The 25,515-nt window shown below is 38.3% G+C and overlaps 1 protein-coding gene across 4 annotated transcripts in view; it reads left to right on the top strand.

Moving 5' to 3' along the window:
* unc13c (unc-13 homolog C (C. elegans)) overlaps window positions 1-25,515 on the top strand; it is a 125,783-nt gene that overhangs the window by 73,199 nt on the left and 27,069 nt on the right. For all 4 annotated transcript variants that reach the window (XM_086070781.1, XM_086070780.1, XM_086070782.1 and 1 more), the window contains 7 exons: window positions 3,772-3,905; window positions 6,999-7,084; window positions 19,381-19,507; window positions 20,485-20,581; window positions 21,197-21,340; window positions 22,022-22,099; window positions 24,585-24,662. In XM_086070781.1, the coding sequence (XP_085926907.1) occupies window positions 3,772-3,905; window positions 6,999-7,084; window positions 19,381-19,507; window positions 20,485-20,581; window positions 21,197-21,340; window positions 22,022-22,099; window positions 24,585-24,662 (744 nt within the window). The remainder of the gene's footprint in view (window positions 1-3,771; window positions 3,906-6,998; window positions 7,085-19,380; window positions 19,508-20,484; window positions 20,582-21,196; window positions 21,341-22,021; window positions 22,100-24,584; window positions 24,663-25,515) is intronic.

Below are 25,515 nucleotides of genomic sequence, written 5' to 3'. Positions count from 1 at the left end.
ATAGGTCAGTTCTATCAATATCTGCAAACAGGAAGATAGCATAGTAAGAATTAAGAGGATTAGTGCTGGCTTTTCTCTTAACCTTGTAACCGTGGGCATGACGGTCTAATTTCGATTTAGTTTTATGCTGGGGGGTTTTCCAAAGCGATTAAAAAATCAAATACATTTATTAAATATTAAATCAAAAATAATACAATTTTAATTATACATTTAATAAATCAAGTAAATAAATATACTACATCCTATAGATCAAAAACTTTACGATAGAGAAAACTGAGACCACTTTTGGATTTTGCACCCAAAAATTAGCAAAAAAAAAAAGTGTTCCCCAGTGAGTATATATAAACTGGCAGCATACCTTGGATAGGCTTTTCGATGAAAAGATAACTGTGATCCACCGTCCATATGGCGAGTAAGCGACAGCCAGCCTTGGTATTTACACTGATAAAGAGTGATGTGTTAAGGTTTTGCAATATGTGATAAAACGAAGAACACGGTGATAGGCAGTATTATGCAGTCTGTCCATTCATGTACAAAAGGTCACCATAGTCAAGTACAGACATTTTTTTCGCACATACCAGCTGTCTTCTGGCTTCTAATGGAAAAAAAAAAAAAGACTTTATTTCTGAAAAAAATCCCCATAGTTTGGATTTGGAATGTATCTTTTCTGACATCAGTGTCGGAACCTTTCTGGCACACCTCACATAGGCCTACTTTTGCTCATGCCCAAATGTGGTGTTAAATTACAAACAATGATATCTCACCCAGGTGTAAGTACACACTGGACTGATCGCCAGCCAATCACAGTGCACTAGAAACATTTGAATTTAAATGACAGCTAATGAGTTATGAGAAGATGACATTTTCCTTCATCCAAAACCTAGAGATTGCATCTTCAGCTCTCCCATCTCGCCTTAATAAAACTTTTTTGCGTTCTCTCAGAAATCATCCACATTACCACTCAATTTGGGACTGCAATTTGGATTTGAATTGATGGGGGGGCGTTAATAGGCGGGCAGTTTGCATGCAAATACTGATTCCTACACATCGTGACCCGGGAGCAACAGACAATAAACATAAAGCACAGGCTAGCCTCTGGAAGAGTGATGCGCTGCTATCAATCTTGCTGCGTTTGCCTCAAGCAAGTAGTAGTAGTGCTAAGGTGCAATCCAATATTACCGTATCATATTCTCCTCCTTGTGCAAGTGAGATTACAACCCATTGGTGCGTCACAGAATGTATAAAAATAAATAAATCAAACAAGCAGCGGCTTAATCACATCTAACAATGTGGTTATGATGACTTGAGACGAATACAAATGAGCAAAGGGAGTTTTAACAGAATGCAAGATGCAGCCCATAGAGGCAACCTTCAAATGCGTCCTTCACTTTTGCACCTGCGCGCGGAGGATTTTCCATGACTGACTTAAAGCCCCCCCCCCCCCCCCACCCTGCAGGGACGTTCTTTTCATTATTCATTTCTTCCAATTGAACATGAATTTAGTCGCGCACCGCTAACAATTCCCCTCGCTACGATTAGTTGCCGTCAACCTAGAAAAGCATTTTGGAATTTCCCAAGTTGATTAGAATGGAAAACATTCTGTAGAACTTATCTTAAAGGAGACATTATACAGTTGTTTCCACAAATAAAAACAGCTCCTATGTGTCTCATTAACTCATTCACTGCCATTGACGGCTATAGATGTAAAAAATTCATTTGAACTATTTCTATTAGTTTAACATTTTTTCCACTTTTGTTAACAAAAGTATGAACACCTAGAATATAAATTATTGTACATTTAGAACAGATATAAATGTTGTGATTAATCGTGAGTTAACTAGTGAAGTCATGCGATTACATTTTTTTAAAGCAATTTTAATTATAAAAAAAATTATAATAATATTTTCTTATTTTAAAAAGAAAAGAACATTTTTATTAAAAAATTAGGGGTATCAGGCAATTAATTTTTGTTATTAAAATTGTTATTAATTAATTGTATGACTTCACTAGTTAACTCACAATTAATCACAAATTTGATATCGGTTCTAAATGTACAATGTTTTTTTCCCTAGGTTTCCATACTCTTGTTAACAAAAGTGGGAAAAATGTTAAACTAATAGAAATAGTTGAAATTAATTTTTGACGTCTATAGCAGTCAATGGCAGTGAATGAGTTCAACTCATTCACTGCCATTGATGGCTAGAGACGTCAAAGATACAACTTTACTAGGCTGGAAGTGAATGAGTTAACATTCCGTATCAGGGGCGGCGTGGCTCAGTGGCTGAGCGGTCGCCTCCATTCAAGCAAAAAGTAAATGTCTACTTTGATTCAGCATAGGAACTGCTTTACCATTCCTTTAGTTTCTCTACAGTAAAACACTATAGGTTTTTGTCTCCATCTTGTTAACGCTGGCAATTCCCAAGTCTGGGGAATCTAAAGCTCAAAGTGCCTCGGAGCATTTTTCATGTTTTAACACGTAGAGCAGAAAAGGCAAACTGCAAGAATTGGAAAGAAGCCCTCTGCCCGAATGACGTAATCTCTTTTCATTACTCTGGCGGCCCCAAGCCCGCATGATTAAAAGGAGGCAACCCAGAATTGAGTGTAACACCACCATCATCTGCGTCCTTGTTCGGCCGAGATTAAACTCGCTCGCCCTCCTCAACGTCGCAAAACACGCAACGGGATCTTTTTGATACAGCACCGAAAACGCAAAGTTAATCATTGATGACGGCAATTGAATGCTGAGGAATAGATGGATACATGTTGTCATTCCAATTCCCAAGCACTCTTCCCAACAACGCGCCCCTGTGTGCCGCACCAAAGTCAATATGCTGAAGGTTGTTAGATCATTCCCGCTAAATTATTCAGCGACAGAATCCAACCAGTTTCACCGTTTTCCATTCATCTGTAATGGGCCAATTTACATAAACAAATGGGAAAAAGGAAACGAGTATATTCTTTGGAGGCTATGTCAAATATTATTTGTCATTTTCAATGTAATTATGGATTCGCGTGTAGAATGCACCGTTGAAGATTCTGCTGGACTTGAAAAAGAAACAGTTTAACGAATGTAGAACATGTTTAGAATCAGTGTAAAATCTCTACATGGACTTCAGTCCATTGACTGTTAAATTTGGGTATTCAAATTTGTCACGCTCGACAATTACTATATTATACATTATATGGAACGTTTGCTGATTTTTTTTGTATTTGATAACATCTATTTGACTATCCCTTCTTATTAACTCATTCACTGCCATTGACGGCTATAAACGTCAAAAATTTATTTGAACTGTTTCTATTAGTTTAACATTTTTTTCCCCACTTTTGTTAACAACAGTATGAAAACCTAGATTTTTTTTGTACATTTAGAACAGATATGACATTTTTTAATGACGCCCCGAATTTTTTATAATGTGTTCTTTCTTTTTTTTAATTCATTCACTGCTGTTGACGGCTATAAACGTCAAAAATTCATTTGAACTATTTCTATTAGTTTAACATTTTTTTCCAGTTTTATTTACAAGAGGATGAAAACCTAGAATTTTTTTATTGTACATTTAGAACAGATATAAAACTAATGAAGTCATGCAATTAATTAAAACAATTTAAATAAATTATCGCCTCTTGCCCCTAATTTTTTATTTTTTTTTAATGAATTTATGGCAGTGAATGAGTTAATGAACCACTTCCACTTTTCCTGATGCAAAATCCATTTCAACAGCCAACTTAGTGGCGTGGCCTAACGTTTCCTTAATTCCTTCTCTGCAGAGCCGCAAGCAGGACATCCCACGTGAGGAGCAGGGACCATGCATCAAGAACCTGGACTTTTGGCCAAAACTCATCACCCTCATGGTGTCGGTCATCGACGAGGACAGGACGGCCTACACGCCCGTCATCAACCAGTATGTACTAGAATACGCTCGCTAATTAGGGATGGCCATAGCAATCAATAAACTGATTAGTAGGGCTGGGTATCAAATCGAATTTCCTCAATTGATTCGATTTCGATTCACAAGAGTTCAGTTTGATTCGATTTGGATTTTTCCCGATTTGATTCACATCAGTTCAATCCGATACCGATTAATTAGGGAACATCAATTGTTTTTAAATGTCAAGGACATGATAAAAACTCCCCAAAAATTAAGTTCCAAAGTAAGTTTTGATTTAATGATTAATGATTTAGTTTATTAATGAAAGTATCACGTGTTATAATCATTTAAGTGTTATACAAACATTGACATCAGCAAATATTTGTCATAATTCAAATTTAATTGTACATATAAACTTAAAATATTCGGAATTGTCTTAAAGTGCAAGTCAGGCCTTTCATAAATGTAAGAACATACTTTTAAATCCACGTGAACAGTAAATGTCTAGAAAACAGTAAGATACAAAAAAAATTGGCCTTTAAAATTCTATTTTCTTAGGAATTTATGGGAAAAACGTTACATTTTAATTTAAATAATCGATTCATGGTTTTATGAATAGACATTGGGCTTAAAAAGGAAAATCGATTCGGTATCAATTATTTGATTTTTTTTTAAACCCAGCCCTACTGATTAGTTTGGTTGACTATGTAGAAATAATAATTGTATTGGGTTTTGAATAAACTGGAGGAAAATGGAGTTGAGTTTATTATCAAATTGATTCATCATCATTTTTGATAATCGATAAAAAAAAAATTGATGTAAGACGTAGTTTATGGTAATTTGGCGCTACACTGGGGTTAAGAGGTGCTACAGTTAAGACCCTCCAGCATTTTATTTGATATTCTAAGATATATCTAAAAAAATATATATCTCAGCCCCCCTTTAGGAGAGAGAAAGTCCTGGAGCCTTTTTCTCAACAGTAATTATTATCTAATTTCTGTTGTCCTCCATGTAAGCAGACTTGTCTAAAATGTCCATATATGTCACTGTAACTATGGGAAGGGTTGTTACAGTTTGACGAGACTATATGTGCCCTGAGGTTGGCTGCTAACCAATCCAGGGTGTGCTCGGCCTCTTGCCCCAAAAGTCCCCCGCAAGTCTGAAGAAGAGAATTGTACGGTAATAGAAAATGGATGGATGGGTTCATTTCATCCCGTAATCACCCAAAGCAATTAAGTGATATGGCCATTCCAAGCATCAGTGTTGAGACTTAATTGAATAGCTTCCTAACAATGCATCGACCAAACAGCGGATTGTAATTGCCGAGCATATGTTGCACATTCCACGAAAACAGTACAATTCACCAAAGCAGAAACCAAATGATCTTCTTCTTTTTTTCGCCCATTGCTGCCCCACTTACACATATTACATACCCTCTCATCCTTTTGTATGCATTCATATTTTTAGCTCGTTTTCTTTTCTTTTTGCGCCTTGCTGATTTATGATGCTCATTACGACTGTTTATGCCCTGAGCTTCCTTCCCTTCCCTTCCCTTCCCTCTCCCGCTCTGTCTAATGATAGCTCTGTAATACTTGTATCTATTTCCTTCACTTTTTCCTCTTTTGGTCAAGTTCCAGGACCCTAACGACTCCCACTGTTCTTTTATGGCAAAACCCTAAAGTGGGCTTGGTGCTTAATTTGTTTTCTGGGCCAAAGTATGACAAGACCGGTGCTCATTTTGCGACAATACACATAGATTAGAAGCGCTTTAGAGGCTGTTCCCGAAGAAAAATAGCCATCCTGCCTACAGCTTGTTTACTTTGCGTAAAGGTAGAACACATCCGCACAGATTGACATTTTATTGTATGCTGAAGGTTTAAAGCGTGATAGACGGGAAAGCAGGAGGAAGGATTGTTCCTGGGATCTGTTTCGATTTCCTTCATTCGCCGCTCACATCACAAATCCGCCTCCTCGTCTCGCTTTGTGTTTATTCTGCACACCGGAGCGATTATGCTTTTGGTTGGGAAGAAAAAACAAATACTTTGTGCTTGTAAAAGGATTTCCGGTAGAACTGACCTCTCACAGCCACGGAGCCCTTTATCTATTAACTCATTCGCTGCCATTGACGGCTATAGACGTCAAAAATTCATTTGAACTATTTATATTTAACATTTTTCCCACTTTTGTTAACAAGAGTATGAAAACCTAGAATTGTTTTATTGTATATTTAGAACAATTAAAAACATTTAATCGCCTTACACAATTAAAAAAATATATATTATAAAAAATTAGGGCCGTCAGGCGATTCAATTTTCTTATCGTAATTAATTACATGACTTCACTAGTTAACTCACGATTAATCACAAATTTTATATCTGTTCTAAATGTACAATAAAAAAATTCTAGGTTTTCACTTTTTGGTTAACAAAAGTGGGAAAAAAAATGTTAAAATAATATAAATAGTTCCAATGAATTTTTGACGTTTATAGCCGTCAATGGCAGTGAATGAGTTAATGTCCTTCCATCATTTTCTGAGAATGCGGATAATTAAAGCGCTAATGTCTCACATTCAACAGCCATCCAACAGTATTCCAAGGAGCAAATTGTCTGGCGAAAAGGTTGCCTCTATCCCTGATCTTTATTATTATTTATTCATTTGTGTGACAATAGATGATATGGGAAGGTCGCTAAATCCCCTGGATTGGCTATGCAAAAAATAAAATATGTTAGTTGCATGTACATGTTTGTATTACGGTAATTCAAAATGACAAAATTACTTGTTTTTGTATTTCTTAGAAAAAGTTTGAGAACACTGAGAGAGAGTAAGGTTGCTGTTCAAAATGCGTAATATTATAGTGTCCTGCATTCTTTGCAATACCTTTTTTATTTTTTATTAAAGAATGACATATTTTTGTTTTTTATTTGTTTGGTAGAACCACTACCTTATAGCCATCCTTGATTATAGCCGTTCTCTTATTGATTTGGCAGATGAAAAATGTTTTGCGCTCTCCTCCGGAGCCTCGCCAACCGTGTCGCCTTGCAAAAGTATGGCGGTTTCTTCTCGGGCTACCGAGCGGAACATGTCGTTACAGGGAAATGAGTTTGACTGGAATCCATTTCCGCCAGGTTTCCGCAGGAGTTGAGCGTGGGCAAGATCAGCGCCGAGATCACATGGAACCTCTTCGCCCTGGACATGAAGTACGCCATGGAAGGTGAGTCGTATCTTAACTCATTCACCGCCATTGACGGCTATAGACGTCAAAAATTCATTTGAACTATTTCTATTAGTTTAACTTTTTTTTTTTCCACTTTTGTTAACAAGAGTATGAAAACCTAGACTTTTTTTTATTGTATATTTAGAACAGATATAAAATTGCGAGTTAACTAGTGAAGTCATGTGACAAATTTTAAGCGCCCGACGCCTCTAATTTTTAATAATCTTTTCTTTTTTAAATCTTTTTTTTTAAGAAGAAAAGATTATTAAAAAATAGAGGTGTCAGGTGATAATTTCTTTTTTTATTGTAATTAATCGCATGACTTCACAAGTTAACTCACGATTAATAACACATTTTATATCTGTTCTAAATGAGCAATAAAACATTTTTTAAGGTTTTCATACTCTTGTTAACAAAAGTGAAAAAAAATGTAAAACTAATAGAAATAGTTCAAATGATTTTTTGATGTCTATGTGGCAGTGAATGAGTTAAAGGTCAATAAACGTTGACCTGATGTTTAAGGTACAAAACAATGTACCACAATGCTGGGCTTGTTATATTTGAGTGTAAAGTTATTTGTTCACCTTGACTAATTAATGAATTGCCGCGCTCATCAGGAATGAGGTGACACCAACACCTTAACTCAACCCATACTCAAATTCATTGGCTGTAGTCACAATAGAGCTCATCAGCTGTTTTCATCCACACTGCCCACTGATTCCACACTTGATTCACACGATTGGAGTCGAGATCATCAACTGATTCTGGGCACAATCCAAAAGCTCACAATAGCAACAAGAAATTTGAAATGCTGTTTGTTTTCTTTCTTTTTTCCTTTCTTTTGTCCGTCTTTTGTGGTGGCACACGTTTGGACAAGACCGTTTTTTGGCCACACAACTACATGACTATGAAAATGCTTAACGTTGATGTTTTCTAAAACATATTGTTCCCGTTTTACTGTGACTGTGAAACTCCAATTCTCTCTTCCCAAATGTATACCATATAGCATTTAAAAAGCATTTTAAATACGCTTGAGGAGGAAAATCATTGACGGTATGCAAAATAGAGTGTCGTTAAGTTTCTTCTTTTTTGCGGCACGGTGTGACTGGGGATCATTTTAAAAACGTTACAGAAGTTCAAAATTTCCCAAGATAATACACATTTATGTTTTTAATTGCAATAATTAAATGAACTTGACTACTTTAAATAAAACAGTACTGCAAATCTCAACAAGTACGTTTTTTTTTCCGAAGGAGACAGCCATCAAGGAACAAATCTCTGAGCTGCTTTGATGCCGCAAGACAGATGTTTCCGGTTTAAACGTGGCTTCTGACTTCCAATCCCAATGCGAAAGCTTCTGCTGCTCCATCTTATTCCCCTAAAGACCACAAATACCTCCTATAGGTGATTGAGCAAGCTGTTCCTGTTAGGTTAGAGTCCTGCGGATCAACACCCCCTCAGGATATGTGGATTGGCGGTGTGTAGGTGGGATACAGAAGGGAGATGTGAATCAATCTGTGTTTAACTACACGTGTGGGGCCCCGCCAGGTTTGCAAGGGCGCAAACATCTCTGTGAACGAACCTGTTGGGGTGTATATAATATATACGTATGTTAGGTTTAAGTTACAGAAATTAAAGTTGGGTTATTTATACAAGATGACCAACATAAAACACCACAGCTCTACTGTGATAATCAAGCCTCCGCTCTCAAACCAATCGTAGTACCAACAATGACCTATGAGTGTCAGCATGGTGCTAAGGGGTTCTCAGACTGGCGGATAAAACAAAGAAGAAAAAGGAGCCCAAGAAGCTCGGCTAACTGCTAGCTTATCAATCTATCAAGTTACTACATTGAAATCGAGAATAAGACGAATTTGAGAATCTTGGCTAACTTTTGATCAGAAGAGAGAACATTTTCAATTTACTCCAAAATCGTTTTGTTTTTTTGTTTTATTACCAAGAAAGCGTGTCGTCACCGCAAAGCACATGCTACGCACAGGTGCACCTCATTTGTCTTGCCTGCCTGATCCCCTCACGTCAAAGTCAGCCGTTATGGCTGACTTCCGGATAATACAAAGAAGAAAAAGTAGCCCAAGAAAAATGCTAAATGCTAGCTTATCAATCTATCAAGTTACTACATTGAAATGGAGAATAAGAAGAATTTGAGAGTCTTGGCTAACTTTGATCAGAAGAGAGAAAATCGTTTTTTAGTTTTATTACCAAGAAAGCGTGTCGTCACCGCAAAGCACATGCTACGCACAGGTGCACCTCATTTGTCTTGCCTGCGTGATCCCCGCACGCCAAAGTCAGCCGTTATGGAGACGGAATGCCTCCCAGTGTGTACGGATGCCGTTTCCCTCACCAAGGACAGGTTGGCACTTTCAATACCACATTTAATTGAATGAATGAAATGGTTGTGTGTCCGTTTATCGGGGTCATCTTGTCACCCTCGTTATCTGGCAAGGAAACGTATGGGGAGACTTGAGTGAGTGCTCACACGATGGAGTTTGCACACCTCACGAAGAGCCAAAGGAATGAGTAGTGATAAAAAGGAGAAATGTCTCATGAAGTAACAGAAAATGTAAGAAAAAATAAAACATCCCCAATTGGAAAAACATTTCTTCCAAGCTCAAACTGTCTGTTTATCAACTGCACAGGTAATGTTGTAAGTTCTTAAACATACCTTAAAGTTAGCCATTGCTAATGTGTTGATAACATGACTTAGTCATAATGGAGTGTTACTATAACACTAATCCTTGACTGATTCAAATGATGTTTTTTTTTTAATGTAGTGTAATCAATTAAAAAAAAAAAAAAGTAGACAAACGTATCTGTTGAGCAGAAATCTTGCTAATTCCGCGTCACTTCTGAATGAGCTGCCTGAGTTCCCTTCACCTGTAAAAGGCAAACAAAAACGAAAAACACTCTCCTTAAGACGTCTTGCTTGGTCATTTTTTTTCTTTGACTTTGGAGGCGTTTGACTGGAGACTCAACTGTAATCCGTATTTTCTTGTGGATGTTTCTTACAAATATACGTCACGCTTTGCACAAAGCAGTCAAGGAGACTTTCAGTACTTTCATTCTAATAACGATAGGCAGAGATGTAGAACTCAAATGCTGAGGATTGTTAATGCGCTCGTAGCCACACATCATGTACCCGCTGCTTCTTTCTCCGTGCCACACCGTCCTGCGTTGCTATGGCAACCAACCCGATACCAAATGAAAGCGCTGCCAACTGCGGACATACAACACACATACACTAAACGTGACACACATAAAAAAGGGGACAGTCCATTCTATATATACTGTACATGGGACGTGTCTGGCGCTCTTCACACCTAATACGTACGATGCATACAATGAGCTACAACCACTGAGCTGCTAGTGTCAGACACCTAATGGAAGTCGCTCAGAAGGAGGGACCAGATTACATAAGTGCAAAGTGAGCCTGAAGGATGCCGCCATGTTTGTTTGCGTGCCTACGTTGCGTCAGACAAAGAATGAATGGGAATAAGAGGAAGGAGTGCTCGTGCCAGCACATGTGCATGACTTAATCAGGGCTTTGATGCATCTTCTGCTTCCTGCTAAGAGGGCCTTGGTGGCGGCGCGGCTGTAAAACGCAATAATAAAAGGGCTGAGGCTAATATTAGCATCTCTGTGTGAATATGAATGTGGGCAACAGAGGAAGAGAGAGAGACAAGGCAAAGAGAGGCAGAAAAAAGGGGAGGGTGTGAAATAATGAATGAGCGCACATCCTTGTACTTCTTTATTCGCTTTTACACCAGTACGTCATGACAGAGCCTTATTTTTGGATGTGTGATTTTTATGGCCACCAAACAAAAAGAGGCCTCTTGACTATTTGGCCACCTGCCATGCATGATGTCATACGTATCACAAGTTGTGAAATCCAAACTAATCAGTGTCCCAGAATGGATTTTTTTCTAAATGAGTGGTTTCGCACAAGTTGATTTGGTATCTTCCTTGGTTTTAAGGTCCTGGTTCAGTTCACATGTTTATCGATATGTATTTTTTTTATTGGGCTATTTATTAATGTATTTTTTGTGTTATTTTTGTTTTACCTGTCTTTGTTATCGTATGACTGCTTTTTGTGCAGCACTTTATAAAAAAAGTTGAGTTAATAAAGTTGAAAAAATGGTAATAAACACACAAAAAATATTAGCCAATTAAACAACTAAATATTTGATAGAATTGATTCCAAAAATATTTAATGACTGCAGTCCTAGAAATGTGCGTTACTGATATTATAGTTCTTCCCATACTGTAGCTCATTTACATCACAACAGATTGGTGGGACTACAGAATCAATTTTAAAGCTCCGAGTATAGATGCTGCAAGGCTACCGTAAAGATGTTTAATCACCGTCACTAAAGCGTATCCTTTAAGACCAAAAACTCCAGCAGCCCATTAACTCGTATCCCGCCTTTTGGAAGAGCTTCATTAAACATAAATGAATGACGTATTGCTGTAGTTTCAGTTGCATGAATTCACCAGCGCTGCAGTCTTGACATATCTCATCGCAGCTTTCAGTGTAATAGACTACACTTAATCTCTTATCCATGATTGTGGATGATGCTTTGGGGGGTCTGGTCGAGGTTTGGGAATTAAATGTTCTGTTGCTGGCTGATCACAGCACATAATTGGTTATAAAATCCTTACATTAGTGAGCCAGTTGAGGATTTTGGACTATGATGACTTGACTTGACTATTGCACTTGTTTATGGTAAAAAATGGAGAAGTATATGGACTTTGGTTTCCAATTAGCTTTTCCTTAAAGTTGGAAGCAGAGAGAAGTCCAAAATACTCAAGATAAGTAGAGTGAATATCGCCACTCAAATCTAGAATATTCATATCTTAAACAATGTTTTACCTGTTACTGGCCCCACATATGAAACTAGCTTTTTTGGTTGTGCTGTGTATAGTGGCCACCCATAATGTCAAAACAGAACACCACAAATAGTCTATTCAATTGCCAATCTTGAAAAAAAAAAAAGCCTCAGCAGAAATCTCATATGATCTAACAATTAACAAAGAACTTTGACTTCCGGATCTGCTGTGCTAGTCACCACCCCCTCACCCCACCCCCATCCCCGTTTCAAAAGGGACCAAAAACGGGAGTACTGTAGAAAGGCGATATCATCAAAAATAAATACTTGCTTTGGAAAATACTTCTTGCCAAGAAAAAAAAAACAGACAAAATCTAACGGCCAGCATGTGGCGTGATGGCATCTTAGACAAAATGGCCGCCCTCCAACGAGAACATTGTGGAACAACAATGTCAGAGTCTCCTAGAATACTGATTCGTTCTCTGAGTTTATGTGCTGTGGTATGTGTTGCTGTTTTGGTTAGCAAGGATTATTTAGTAGTTATTCCCCTTCTTTTTTTTTTATGTGAAATAGGAGACATATCTATTAGAGGAAGGGATTTGTTTGTGTTGCTATATCATGGATGATGCACCCAGTGACTAATTGTGTCTATTAGAAGGACGGTCACCATCTCATGCAATATTATGTTTGTAGCTGTTGCCGGTATGGTTAATTGCATGGGGCATGACAACTTCAACAAAAATTTATTCTTCCCTCCAGCTACATTTTGGATTCCAATTTTCACAAAACAAATTAATGGGTTATTGCTTCGTACATGCCTCCAGTCATTGACAAAGTTTTAAAATTGGTTGCCAAACCACCAAACTATGTGCGTCCAATTCTGTGGATGGTCGGTCACCGCACGATAATGGGAGTGAGTCACCGCACTTATGAATGCCATTTAAATCAATGACGCCAAAACAAAGACGGGTCCCGTGTGAGTCAGTACGTCCCGGTAGGGCGGATGTCAGATAAGATGACATCCTCACCAGGGACGCTGAGCCAACTCCTCCCTGGGGATAGCCAGCATTGTTTAGCCACCAGCAGGGGCACAAAAGAACTTGTTTCACAATCACAGGCTTAGCAACAAACGGAACATTTGCTTTTGTTTACAGGCATGCAGCCAAGCATTTAGCACAACCACCATGAAGCAGGATAAAAATAGTGTTTGGTGTGCTGATTAGTCATTACCACATTAAAAACAGTGTAAATGCCAAGTACAGGGGGGGTCATACATTTACAACAGAATTCCATTTATAGGGCAGTAACCCCAATTTGTACTTAAGTCGAAACATGTCGTATTCTGTCACTAAACTATGTTATGACAGTAGTAACATCACAATTGCAGTATTTGTATATATATATATATATATATATATATATATATATATATATATATAAACGACTCCTAGGCAATGACTATAAAACCAGTAACTGTAGCAGTAACTTGTGCCGCCTTATGACCAAGTATTCTTATGAATTTGCGCAAACTAGTTTGTTTGTTGTTTGAAACCTCGGAATGACGTATGTCAGAAACCGTTGTAATCTGAGGAACCTCTTTCATAAAACTGCATGGCATGTCAACACGGAAGTGACAATTCTCTGTTGACTAATCAACAAAAAGTAGCATATTGTCGCTGTCCTGTGAAAAACACTTGTGTCCGTTTTTTTTTTTTACATTTTTGGGATGTCTACGTTCAGTTTCATCCCATAAACGTAAAAATGGAAAGAAATGAGAAAAATGGACAAACAGTAAGTGTTTTCCACAGGTCAGCGACGATATTTAAAAAAGTGTGTTGAAAAGTGAAACGAAAAAAGTGGTAACACTAGGGGCGCAATTTCGTAGACAGTGAAAATGGGCACATTGTCATTTTCATGATAGGGCAAGTCTAGATTACCGTGACTGAGACTATGTTGCGCCTTAGCTAGTTATCTTACAGTAGGTTAGATAGCTTCATTGAAGAATTTAAATAGTCCATAGGTTAAAATGGTTGTTTTTCATTCCAGTATCTACCGTGTAATTGCCGGCTGGTGACTAGCCCAAGGTGTGAGTTATCACATCTCGCCCATAGGCAGTTAATATAGACGACAGCTCATTAGTGACCCTGATAAGATGGACAGGGACGCTTAACAACAAATACAACAAAAAGTGCCTACCTTACCATGCAGAAGTGAGCTATAGTGCTTGGCAGAAAGCCTTTTGCAAGCGTACTCAAACAAATAATGACCCTTAATGCAAAGTCAATATTAAGGTAGGCTAGAGAATAGCCCAAATGAAAATAAATACAAATTTAATTGGTCTCCAAAGGCACTACTTTCCAAATCAAATACCCAGAATCACGGTGTGTATTTTTTCGCTGGCCAATTGGCATTTACTCAACTCAAACCCTTGCCTTTTGAACCAGTGTGTCTCTCATTAATTTCCCTACTTGCAACAATCATTTTAGCAGAAGCCTTCACCGTCAATAACACGGAATAGAGACTTGAGAAAATTACCACATAAATGCATGAAGAGTCAGGGAAAGAAAATAGCATATTGCAGCTTGTCCTTCTCTCGTCTTTGTTCAACATTCAAACATGCACATACAGGCGGTTGGTTAGCGGCGTCAGAAGACCTCGTGAGAATGGATTTACATATGCAGTATGTATGAATATGCACCGACTGACCTTCACGAGCGACAGATACGCAACGACGGGCCTGGGAAGACCACACTCTCCGGACACTTCATTAGGTACCTCCTGCTTATGAGACATTGCACTCAAAGAGGTGAAGCAAGGAACTTCAATAGTCGCGGGGTGTATTATTAAATACACATAATAAAAAAAAGTCACTTGTCGCTTACATTCCCGGTTGAAATTGTTGGATGTAAATAATTTAAAGCTTTTCTAAAAATGATGCTGATGACTCACTCTGAAGAAGTCACGCAGCCTGGCCGTGTTTTACTGCACCGCTCCCGCTGGCCTTGTTTCATTTCCCTCGGATTCTCCCTTCCATTCCAAGACCGTGGGCTGTAGTGTCGGTGCATGGAGGGAGAGGTCCCTTACGCTCTATGTTAGGGCTGCTTGCGTTTTTGTTTAGAGGATACGAGGGGGCAGGGGTTTCTTAAGATGAGCTCTGAACGGCAACGTTTGGAAAACGAACCATTAGCCACTTCTGTTTCCATACATTTTCATTTGGAAATAATTTTGTGCGTGCAAAATATTTAAAGGACAGTTTTCCCTTTATCTTTTTTTTTTCATGAAATCAAGTGGATAATTGGATATGCTGATTGAAAGATTACCAGCTAGATGGTGCAATTTTCATAGAAAACAGCATGAGTGGTTAGCACACCTGCCTCACAGTCAAGTGGTTCTGCATTTGACTCGCAACTCCAGCTTCCTCCTACTGTACATTCCAAAAACAAATGTTAGGTTCGTTGACGACTAACATCAACAAGGCCAGGCTATTTTTTCCTGGATTAACTATGAGGTTAGTGATTTGTGCTTGCACAAACTCTCTGTGGGAGCAACTATAAAAATTGAAAGGAAGGATTGAAAAAAATACATTCATGACGTTATAAGGTATGCAAACACACACTTAGTAAACACCTACTGACCTTTTCTCAGAAATGACCTCCATCTGCTTCCTGTAGATAGCCAGGTGACTTTGTGTTTTTAGACTAACCGGCAGCATGGTGCTGTAGTGGTTAGCATGACTTCCTCACACTTGAGGTTCTGAGTTCAAATCTCAGCCTACATGTGTGGAGTTTACATGCTCTTTGGGTACTCCGGCTTCCTCTCATGTTTTCTTCAATTTCTTGTTCATTTTAATTGCCGGCTACCACTAAAGGTGTATAAATGTGATAGATATAAATAAACAGACAAGCAGTGCAATGCAAAAATCTTTCCCTCAGGCTATGCTAACATGAGTTTTTATTACTATGATGACTCGTCTGAAAATTTCAAATTGAGAAGCGCACACAAACCGTTTAAAGGCAGCATCTATTGTATCAATTTCTTATCATTTTCTCTCACGGAGGCTGCACTTCATCACCAAGCTGCCAAATTACGAGTCAATTAGCGTGGGAGATCTGAGTACTGAATGTGGCGCAAGCAGCGAAGACATCATGCCATCAAAATTTGCCAAAATTCTAAATGGATCACTTATCCAGTCTACATATTTTCCAAAAAGAGATAATAATTGGATGGATGGTGGGTGGGTGGATTTACTTTGTTGTGTAACTCCCCCCCTCCCAAAAAAAAAGTCATTCAAGGGTTGAGGAACAATCACAGAACCTTCATCAGTATATCGCTGGTGTCAGGTGGAATCCTCGTACCTCCGACCATTTTTGGTCTCCTTTTGGTCACACCTGCAATGTTATCCAACAGTAGGTGTGGCATAGCTCAGGTGATAGAGTGGACGTCTTCATTGTTGAAGGTTGTGGGATTGTTCCTGAGCCGTTGAGTGATTTAAAAAAATGAAAATAAATTATATATCACATTTTACTCTCTTACAAGTGTAAAGTTGACTCTGTTTAGTTTGGGACCGAACAGTCTTTTTCAGAGTAAAATACTCTACAAGATTTACCCTGTAATTGATTCTTCTACATGTTTGATGTTTTTGCTTTTTACCAAACAGTTTATTCCATCTCTTTTTTTGTTCAGCTTCTGCATCAAGATGACGATTTGCCTTCTTGAAAAACAACCGACTATCGAAGCTGCCAGCAAGTGAAACTTTACTTTTCTCCGTGTAGTCAAAACCGATTCACCCATGACGATTGGGTGTAGATGGGAGCAGTGATCCCAGAGGGAAAGTAACTGTAAGGGATTGTCTGGTTTCATTTCAGGAAGGATATTGCAGTGCTTTCAAAGGTCTTCTACTTGGGCTCCTGGGAGCCCTGCCAAACTGTCAAAATTCATACACAATTTGAACTAACCCAACAGTTGGAAAGTTAAAAGGAAAGCAGAGAGCAATGGGGGGAAAAAAATGGCCTTCGAGTGAGCTTTTTGTTGCGTCAGAACTTGAGGATTAACGACAAAATGAAAATCAAAACAAAGATGACATTTGCTGTGCAGCTTGTATTTATTTATTTATTTGTGGGGAAAACCATCAAAATCCTCCTCCTCATTGAAAACAAGCAGCACCCAGTATCGCTTTGATATTTGAATGCAGCAAGCCAAGCGTGTGTATGTAAAAATGATAATTTAAACACCTGGCAATATTTTCTTTGGGCTTAAAGAAGAGTGTAGGATGGCAGGCTTAGTTAGCACAATTCATCAGGCTAAGCACTCGTGGTTCTTATCAGGATTAAGGCGTGACAGGCAGGGTGCAACGAGCTGGATTCCAAACCGCTATTCAGCTAACGTTGAGGCGGCGTGAGCAAAATGAAAGCAGCCGTAGATGAATTCCTTCACATTGTTAACGTCTTAAGTGCCATTTTTTATCGATAACTGCATACTTATTTAAATGATAACAATAATGTTTTTTTTAACCTTTCAAAGGGCAATAAGCGCAAGGCTGGGTTATTATATGATCAAGAAGCGTGGCCAGCTGTGAGAATATTTACTCGATCAGATGCTGCGGAAATGAGCGTGTCAGCAGCCAATCAGAGTTGACCTTTTCTTCCTCTTCTGCTGGTTTGGCAGTTGAAGAAGCAAAAACAAAGCAAGTTTTTTTCTACGGGGCTAAAACTCAGATGAATTAAACTATTCTAAAAATTATTCTGACGCAAAGGAGACACGCGTTGCATTGACACCGTTATGCATTTAATAATAATAATTACTCTAAGGCAATCAAAGAAATACATTTATAAAGGTTGAAGATCAAATGGATGGATTAGCAATGATGCAGAAATGATGTCACTGCATTGCCAGTAGAAAGTGCTTGCTAAGAATCTCCTCACTGCTCGGAAGTCAGGGGCATAGAGCAGAGGCGCTGACCCACAAAAACGGTTGATTTGTGACACGAGTCAAAGATGTGATGATTTAGGAAGTTCCAAATAGAGAAATGAAATGAGGCCCCTACATACAGGACCGGTTTGTAAACACTGCAACATGCAATATTGTGTTTTGTGTGCACACTCAAGAAACATTCCATTTACATTAGAATAACAACATTGCCAACTACTGGCCTGGCATGCATATTACAGTAAGTGCAAGTCATAGTTTTGTCGTCGTGAAGACGCACTCTCGTGCGTGTTGGCGTGTTTCATAAACACTCAACCTGGCATAAGTGCTCCCATTTAAAATGGCAGCGCTGTCTACACAGGCTGCTTATCATGACTTCATTCGTGCCTCATGCATGCGCATGTGTGAGTGCCTTCTTTCACTGCATTTTTAATCTCACCCTAAGGAGTCTGAATTTACTCTACTCATATACTGCTCATCAATCTCATGGCTGCTACTTTTTGGGGTTTTTTTCCCCAGTGACAGTTATAATGTTTTTGTTTTTAAGACAAAACAAATGCACCATTCCTTTCTCCTAGCACTGCAGGGAGAATAAAAAAAACACCTCAGCACTTACTGCATATGTGAGTTTTACAGTAATAATTCAAATGTGTGTGCATGCTAATGTTCAAAGGTTTGGAGTACTTTTGGAGTATTTTTTGAAGGAAAGCTTTATTTATTTATTTGTTTTTCAATTGTTAAAAAAAATCCTATCATTGAGGTGCGACTGGCCTTTTTCATTCTCTCATTGCCTCGCAACGAGAGGCTGGCAAACGTGAAATTTATACCATACTGTTCCTATAAAACAATATTGGCTGCAGGTTGTTATTGGGTAATGTTGCTGTTCATCATTCAATATTGACTTAATTTCGTGGCACAGCTATGCCAAGTATTTTATTTGTCTTGGGGGCAGAAAAAACACAAGTTCTACCTAGCAACAAGTGACTGTCCAGTGTGCCACTTGACCAGAACAAGAAATAATAACTTAACAAAAATAATGTAATAAAATATGGTTGAGAGTCGCTATTTGAATTCCACTTGTTTACTTTGATAGGGGTATCCCACAGGTTTAATTGTTCCAAAATGTCTGAAGCGAGCCAGGCTTAATGACTCAGCAGCAATGTCAGCCAAAATCGGATTTATCGGGAGTTTCTCTGGAGTCATTCAAGGGCTTTCTGTCTTTTCTGAAGGGAGCTGCCGGACGCTTTTTATTTTCTAATGCCTTCAATAGCTGCAGGCTGTTGGCATAATTGTGTTTGTGAAGATATTTGTGTTGAAGCAAAAACTGTTACTTAAGTCTCGTATTTATTATGAATACGCTTGCACATTTATTTTTAAAGTTAGAGTTAATTTGTTGAAAATTATTGTATGGATTGAAATTAACAAGCTTTTTTCTTCTTCTTTTTTTTACCAAGCTTTTCATTTTAGACATGAAGCATTTGCTGTAACCGGTTTCCCTTTCCTGTGTTTTAATCTGCATTTCAGAGCACGATAAGCACCGCTTATGCAAAAGTACTGAATACATGAATCTTCACTTCAAAGTCAAATGGTTCCATAATGAGTATGTGCGCGAACTGCCAGCCTTCAAGGGGGTTCCGCCAGAATATTCTTTGTAAGTAAAATGCACTCTTTCCCTAAACATACACAAACACACTGAATGGACATACACTCAAAATGCATGACGTGTGAAATGATGCTGTCGTTGTGATATATTGCCGCCAAATAGCCTAATGGAATTCCTGATTAAACCGTGCCAAGATTTTTGCACCCGTTAATTAAGAGACCACTTTAAGGCACCACAGAAAATTAAGCATCCGTTCAATATGCGTTTTCATGCATTTACTGGATGACGGAGAGTAGGAGAAAGTCAAACATACTTTAACACACCTGATTTATCAGCACGGTTGGACAACTGTAGCAGACGCAACATTGTATGAAAGTCAATATGGATGGCGAGGGAAGCATATATTAAATTGCTTGTCATTGTTCAATAAAAAAAACAGGAAAAGAGTGTGAGACACATGGAAAGATTTCAAAGTCACCCTGGCGGAGTTCTTTGCTTTGTAGCAGAAATATTGACAGGAACTCAACAGAGCTTATGACCTATTTTTTATAATTTTTTTGTTGAGTTTTTTTCTTTCTTCTTCTTCTTTTGATGTATACAATTCCTGGCCCAGTGTTTCACAGTAGGGAATATTAGTCAGTAGATTCTTATATTTTTACAAAAAGCAAAGGCAAATTTAAAAAAGTTTGTTTGGCCAAAAACATCTCAACATCTACATAATTGTGAGGGGGTATATGATGTATAGTTTGAGATTGGATATATTAAAAGTCTTTAAAACTTTTCTTTAAATGCCACAATAAACTTCAGTTCTATTTTTTATCTATGCTGAAGACAACTACATGGCAGTATAGGTCTGATTAATATTAATCAAAGACACCGAGTGATAAGGGGATTTGTTGGAACAAAAACGCACCAGGCAGCTATTTGAATTATGCCATCAATTAAGAGTGCAAAAATGTGCCAAACTTTTTAACCCAAAAATTAACCCAAGCCTAATCACTAATGTGGTATTTTTTATCTTTCAGGTGGTTTGAGCCGTTTGTCATTCAGTGGCTTGACGAGAATGAGGATGTGGCCATGGATTTTCTCAATGGCGCTCTGGAGAGGGACAAGAAAGACGGCGTGAGTTAAAAAAAAAAGGCTCCTTGTAGTTCTCAATGTGTTCCTTGCTTTATTTAAATGGGCCAAGGACAGCCCGCTAGGAAGAATTGCGCTTCTCCAGGAGGAGAGAGTCTCTCAGATAATAAGGAATCTCACGCAGACAAGAAGGCACTCTTTGTCTTGGGTCGTGCACAAGACAAGAATATGAATGGAACTGAATCAAAAACAAAGAGTGATTTAAAGGCAAAATAAAAAGGAGCTGGCGGTATATAAAAGGATGAGAAGAATGAAGAAATTGGTTTGTACGGATCGGTCTATACCTGTATTGTATTGTATGAAAGAACCTTTTCTGTTATCTTTCAAAGTTCATAAAATTTGAGTTTACTACCACTCCGTGTTTCCATTGTTTTGATCATTTTAAATGTCCATTTTATATTTGTTGAAAGTCACTTTAAGTAACGATACAACTCTATTTCCTCAAGTGTGGCCTATTTTGTACATTTGTTAAGGTTTTCTTTCTATTATTAACAGTGGACTTCAATCCTGCTTTTTGAGAAATAAGTAATTGGATCTATCCAGAGTTTGGACATTATACTCGTATAATACAATACTACATTTTTATTTTTGCCTCCACAGTTCCAGCAGACGTCCGACCACGCCCTCTTCTCCTGTTCGGTGGTGGACGTGTTCACGCAGCTGAACCAGAGTTTTGAGATCATCAAGAAGCTGGAGTGTCCGAACCCACAAGCTCTGGCTCACTTCATGTGCCGCTTTGCGAAGGTCAGGTGTTTGTGAGACAACACAATATAGTGCATTTCTTAGTTTTTTGAAACATTTCTCAGAAAGTAAAGTCTTCCAGGGTCAAACCGTGCCATCAAAAAATCGATATTGACTGACTATAGGACAGACTTTGTTTCAATATTGTGTTTTTTGTAACGTTCCTAACAGTCATAGAAGTCTAAAAATGAGTTAATATTAAAATGTAAAAAAAAATATTCAATGTGACAGTGAGTGCACGTATTCCTCAGATATCTCGTCTTTGACCTTTTCATGCCAGTGTACAAATGGTTAAAAAAAATATATATACTTTTTTTTTTTTAAAGCCTTGTGTTTCTTATGGTATGTTCAATTTTTTTGAGATGCTGAATTTTGTACTACCATTAAAGATGTGTACTACTCAAACTGAAACAAACTAATGTGATGGATATTCATCCCAAAATCCAATTGGCTTGCGTTAAGAACAGTCAACTTTACACCAAAGTAGAAAAAAAAAGGCTTATTATCATTAGGGCAGCATGTTGTGCTATTTTCTCTCTTTAGTTTTTTTTGAGAATAATAACAGACTGTATTGATATTAGGCCACGCTGCTTGTATTTTTTTCCAATACATTCCTGTGATTAATTAACAGCAAAGGCAAACAACTCTGATTGTAACGCTGACTCTCTCCCTCCCATCATACAGACTATCAATAAGGTTCTTCTGCAGTATGCCGCAATCATTTCCAAGGACTTCCCTTTGTATTTGAACAAGGAGAACGTGGTAAGTGCTTTCTATTGTATGCAAATACGTGACAGAGTTGTTTTGTTTTTCTAAAGATAAATATATAAGTCAATCCAGTAACAGCAAATGGAAGTGCTCTCGCTTAAGTCTAGCACTGCGTGCCGTAATGCACTTTAAAGCGTAATTACTCATCTCCCGGCCCAAAGTTGTTATATTTTCTGGCCTTTGTGTCGGATGTCCGAGAGATCCTGCTCCACAAATGGATGACAACGAAAAAATATATATATTTAAAAGGCATCATCTGAGTGATGCAGTGGCAGTCATCCATCAAATAGAAAGCAATCACTATAATGTTTGTTTTCTGTGCATTGTGACGCAGAGCTGATAAATGCAGAGATGCAATTAGATGACTCAAAGATATACTTAGGAGTATTGTAGCAACGTGTTGATAAATGTCATAAGCATAAAAAGAAAGCCTGCACAAACACCCCCTCCACATATAGAATCAGTCAAGCTGTCGTGAGCACAGTGTGCAGGATACTCGACGAAGATTTAGAGATGTTATTTATAGAGTAGCCACTTACTCTATGTACTTTTTCAACTTGATGCTATAAGATTAATGATCACGAACCGTACACAAATTATGCTACAACGCAGTCATCTGTGTGGGTGCGTGAACGAAGACTTTGGTAGAGCCACACACTTGGAAAAGAAAACGAGACTTATGTCCGATAACAGGGGGGGGGTCACTAGAGTTCTTTTTTTTTTTTCTTCTGTACATATGGCAGCTTGTTTAACCGGAATTTGTAAATTGCGCAATTGGAACGCGGCGTACTCCATCGCTAACCGACAATCATCTGTGTTAAATACACGCCTAATGGCATAAACGCAGTATCAATACATGAAATAAAAAACACTGAGTGTTGCGCTAATTGCTGTGCGACGACATATTCTTATGCCGCTGTGCAAGGTGTTCAACTTGTTCTACCTCCTGCCAACCTGATCACCACTGGGCCAAGAGAAGAAGAAGAAAAACGGTATAATCTAGTAATAAGTTAAATGGAAAAAAATAGTATGAAAACAATCAGTATAGTGGTTTGTTTCGTTATATTTACTAAGCTCATTTTTCCTCGTTCCAGTACCAGATCAGTGGTCTAGTGGTAGAGTGCCTCCCCACAGAATTAGATGTTGTGGGTTCAATCCCTGGCTGACAATAGAAATGGGACTTGTTACCCTGCTTGACACTCAGGCAAAGTTATCCAAGCGTAAAAAAATACTTGTATTTTAAGAAAATAGTTCAGCTTGAAAAAAGTCAACATTACTTGTTTTCAGTCTAAAAATACAATTTTCAAGACTGCTGTGGTTAATATATTAATATGTTAATATATTTCTTATTTTTCCAACTCTTACAGGTCAATTTAAGCAACATTTTCTTGTTCTGTTGACAAATAATTTTGCTTATTTGAAGTAATAATTTTCTTATTTTAATTTATTTTGTCTTACATTTTCTACTGTCCTTTTTTGTAGTGTGCAAGGACCCCATGAGGTGGATAAAAATGGGTAGATTTTTCTGCCTAATTTATATTCCACAAATGCAATATTAATCACAATACCGTTGTTAGACTAGTGAAGTGCATAGAACAAATTGTAAGACATTTTTCTGTTTGAATTTAACTCAAAGGGTTAAATCAATTTCATAGCTGTCTGCAAATAAGTCAGGAGACATTTCACATGTTTTATCTGTCGTCACTATAATATTAGGATCCTGCGTGAGTGGACTGTTTCCAACATGTTTCATCCTCCCACAAGCTAAAGAGCACATTCTGTTTCTGAGAAATCTCCTTTCCCTTTATTCACTATCTAATCACCGGATGCAAATATGCTCTTAGATCTAAAGAAAAAGAAATCCAAAAGAAAATGGAGTCATTACTGTATGTGCAGTATGTTCTCTCGATTCTGCTTTTAGCGCTTTGAAAAGCACCAATCATGCTCCTGTGTGGTTAACACAATCTCAGCCCTATCCATTCCCACGACCCTCCTTTTCATAAGCACTGGGTCTGAATCTCCGACTATTTGGGGCAGATAATGCACATCGTGTTCGCCTGACTAAAAACTAAGAAGAACTACTGGCAGGCGAGCATAAAAGGTGTTGTGATTAATGTTCATCATCTGTTAAATTTGTCAAGGAGCGGCACAATCGATAACGTCCGGTGCATTCAGCGCAGGCATTCCTCTCCCTGTAGTATTATGTTCCTGCGCTGACTGACAATGTTGTGTAGACGCCTCGCATCTCTTGTATAGATGATGTGTCAAGAAATGAAAATTGATGGATGTTTGTGATCCCCAGGATTTTCTTTTTTGCTTCTTTCGTTGAAATTTTTGCAATGTATTTCCCATTTTATGAGCGAGTCAAACCTCGCATGCCGCTTCTGCGCAATGGGCGACGTCATTTATATTGGCAAGACGTGAACATTAAATATGTATTGTGTGCTGACGCTCGTTTGTTTTCGACTCCTTTTGACAGCCCTGCATTCTTCTCAACAACATTCAGCAACTCAGAGTCCAGTTGGAGAAGATGTTCGAGTCAATGGGAGGCAAACAGGTCTGTCTCATTTGCCCCCCCCCCCTTATAATAAAATATAAGGTCAAAAGGTTGTCATATCCCAGATGTTTTGTAGGGATTTTGCGTCTTTGAAATGGGCAATTGAACGAACAGGCTTGCTGTCAGTTAGCAATGCAAGGCTTAAACTCCACACCCTCACACCGGCATTCAGCCCGAGAAATAAGCGCTAGGTCATGATTATGTAAATGATCATTTCGGGCGACATTTATTGGAAGTGAAAAGGCAATGACCCTGACAGTGTTGTGCTGTAATCCTTCCCTCAGTTTCCCGTGTAACGGTGTTGTCGACTAATCTGCCTTGTCAGTTAATATCGTATTTGTGACCCTTATCTGTACTTGCAATTTCAAGCCTTCAACCTGCCCCCTGCTTATCCAACTTGTGACTACAGTAACCATGCTAAAGATCTTGGTTGTGTGCCATTGTGGTTAATAGACAGCTTTTTCAACATAATACACTGAAATCTGGGCTGCGGGTACTTTTCGTCAGAGCTCTGTGGTGTCAGATGTGGGATGATTAGCATATTGGGAAAAAACATTGGCACAAAGTAAACGTGACTATTTAGAGTGGGACCAAATAGACTCCGTTTTAGAGTAGGCTAATATTTACACTTAGAAGAGAGTAAAACAAAGAATTGGAAACAATAAAAGTCACTCAAGGGTTGAGGAACGAGCTCACGACCTTCAGCTTGGGAGACTGCCAAACTACCACCTGAGTTATGCCCCTCCTCCTGTTTGCTTATCTCCAAGAGGAGACCAAAAACAATGTATTGGAGTTAGGAAGATTCCAGCTGACACAAGCGATATACTAACGCATAGCATGAACTGCGTGGCTC

Source organism: Leptonotus elevatus, chromosome 3, assembly GCF_054856555.1.
Source record: "Leptonotus elevatus isolate MCC_2025b chromosome 3, RoL_Lele_1.0, whole genome shotgun sequence".
NCBI lineage: Eukaryota > Metazoa > Chordata > Actinopteri > Syngnathiformes > Syngnathidae > Leptonotus > Leptonotus elevatus.
Note: the sequence above shows the minus strand (reverse complement) of the source record. Positions and strands in the feature narration are given on the sequence as shown.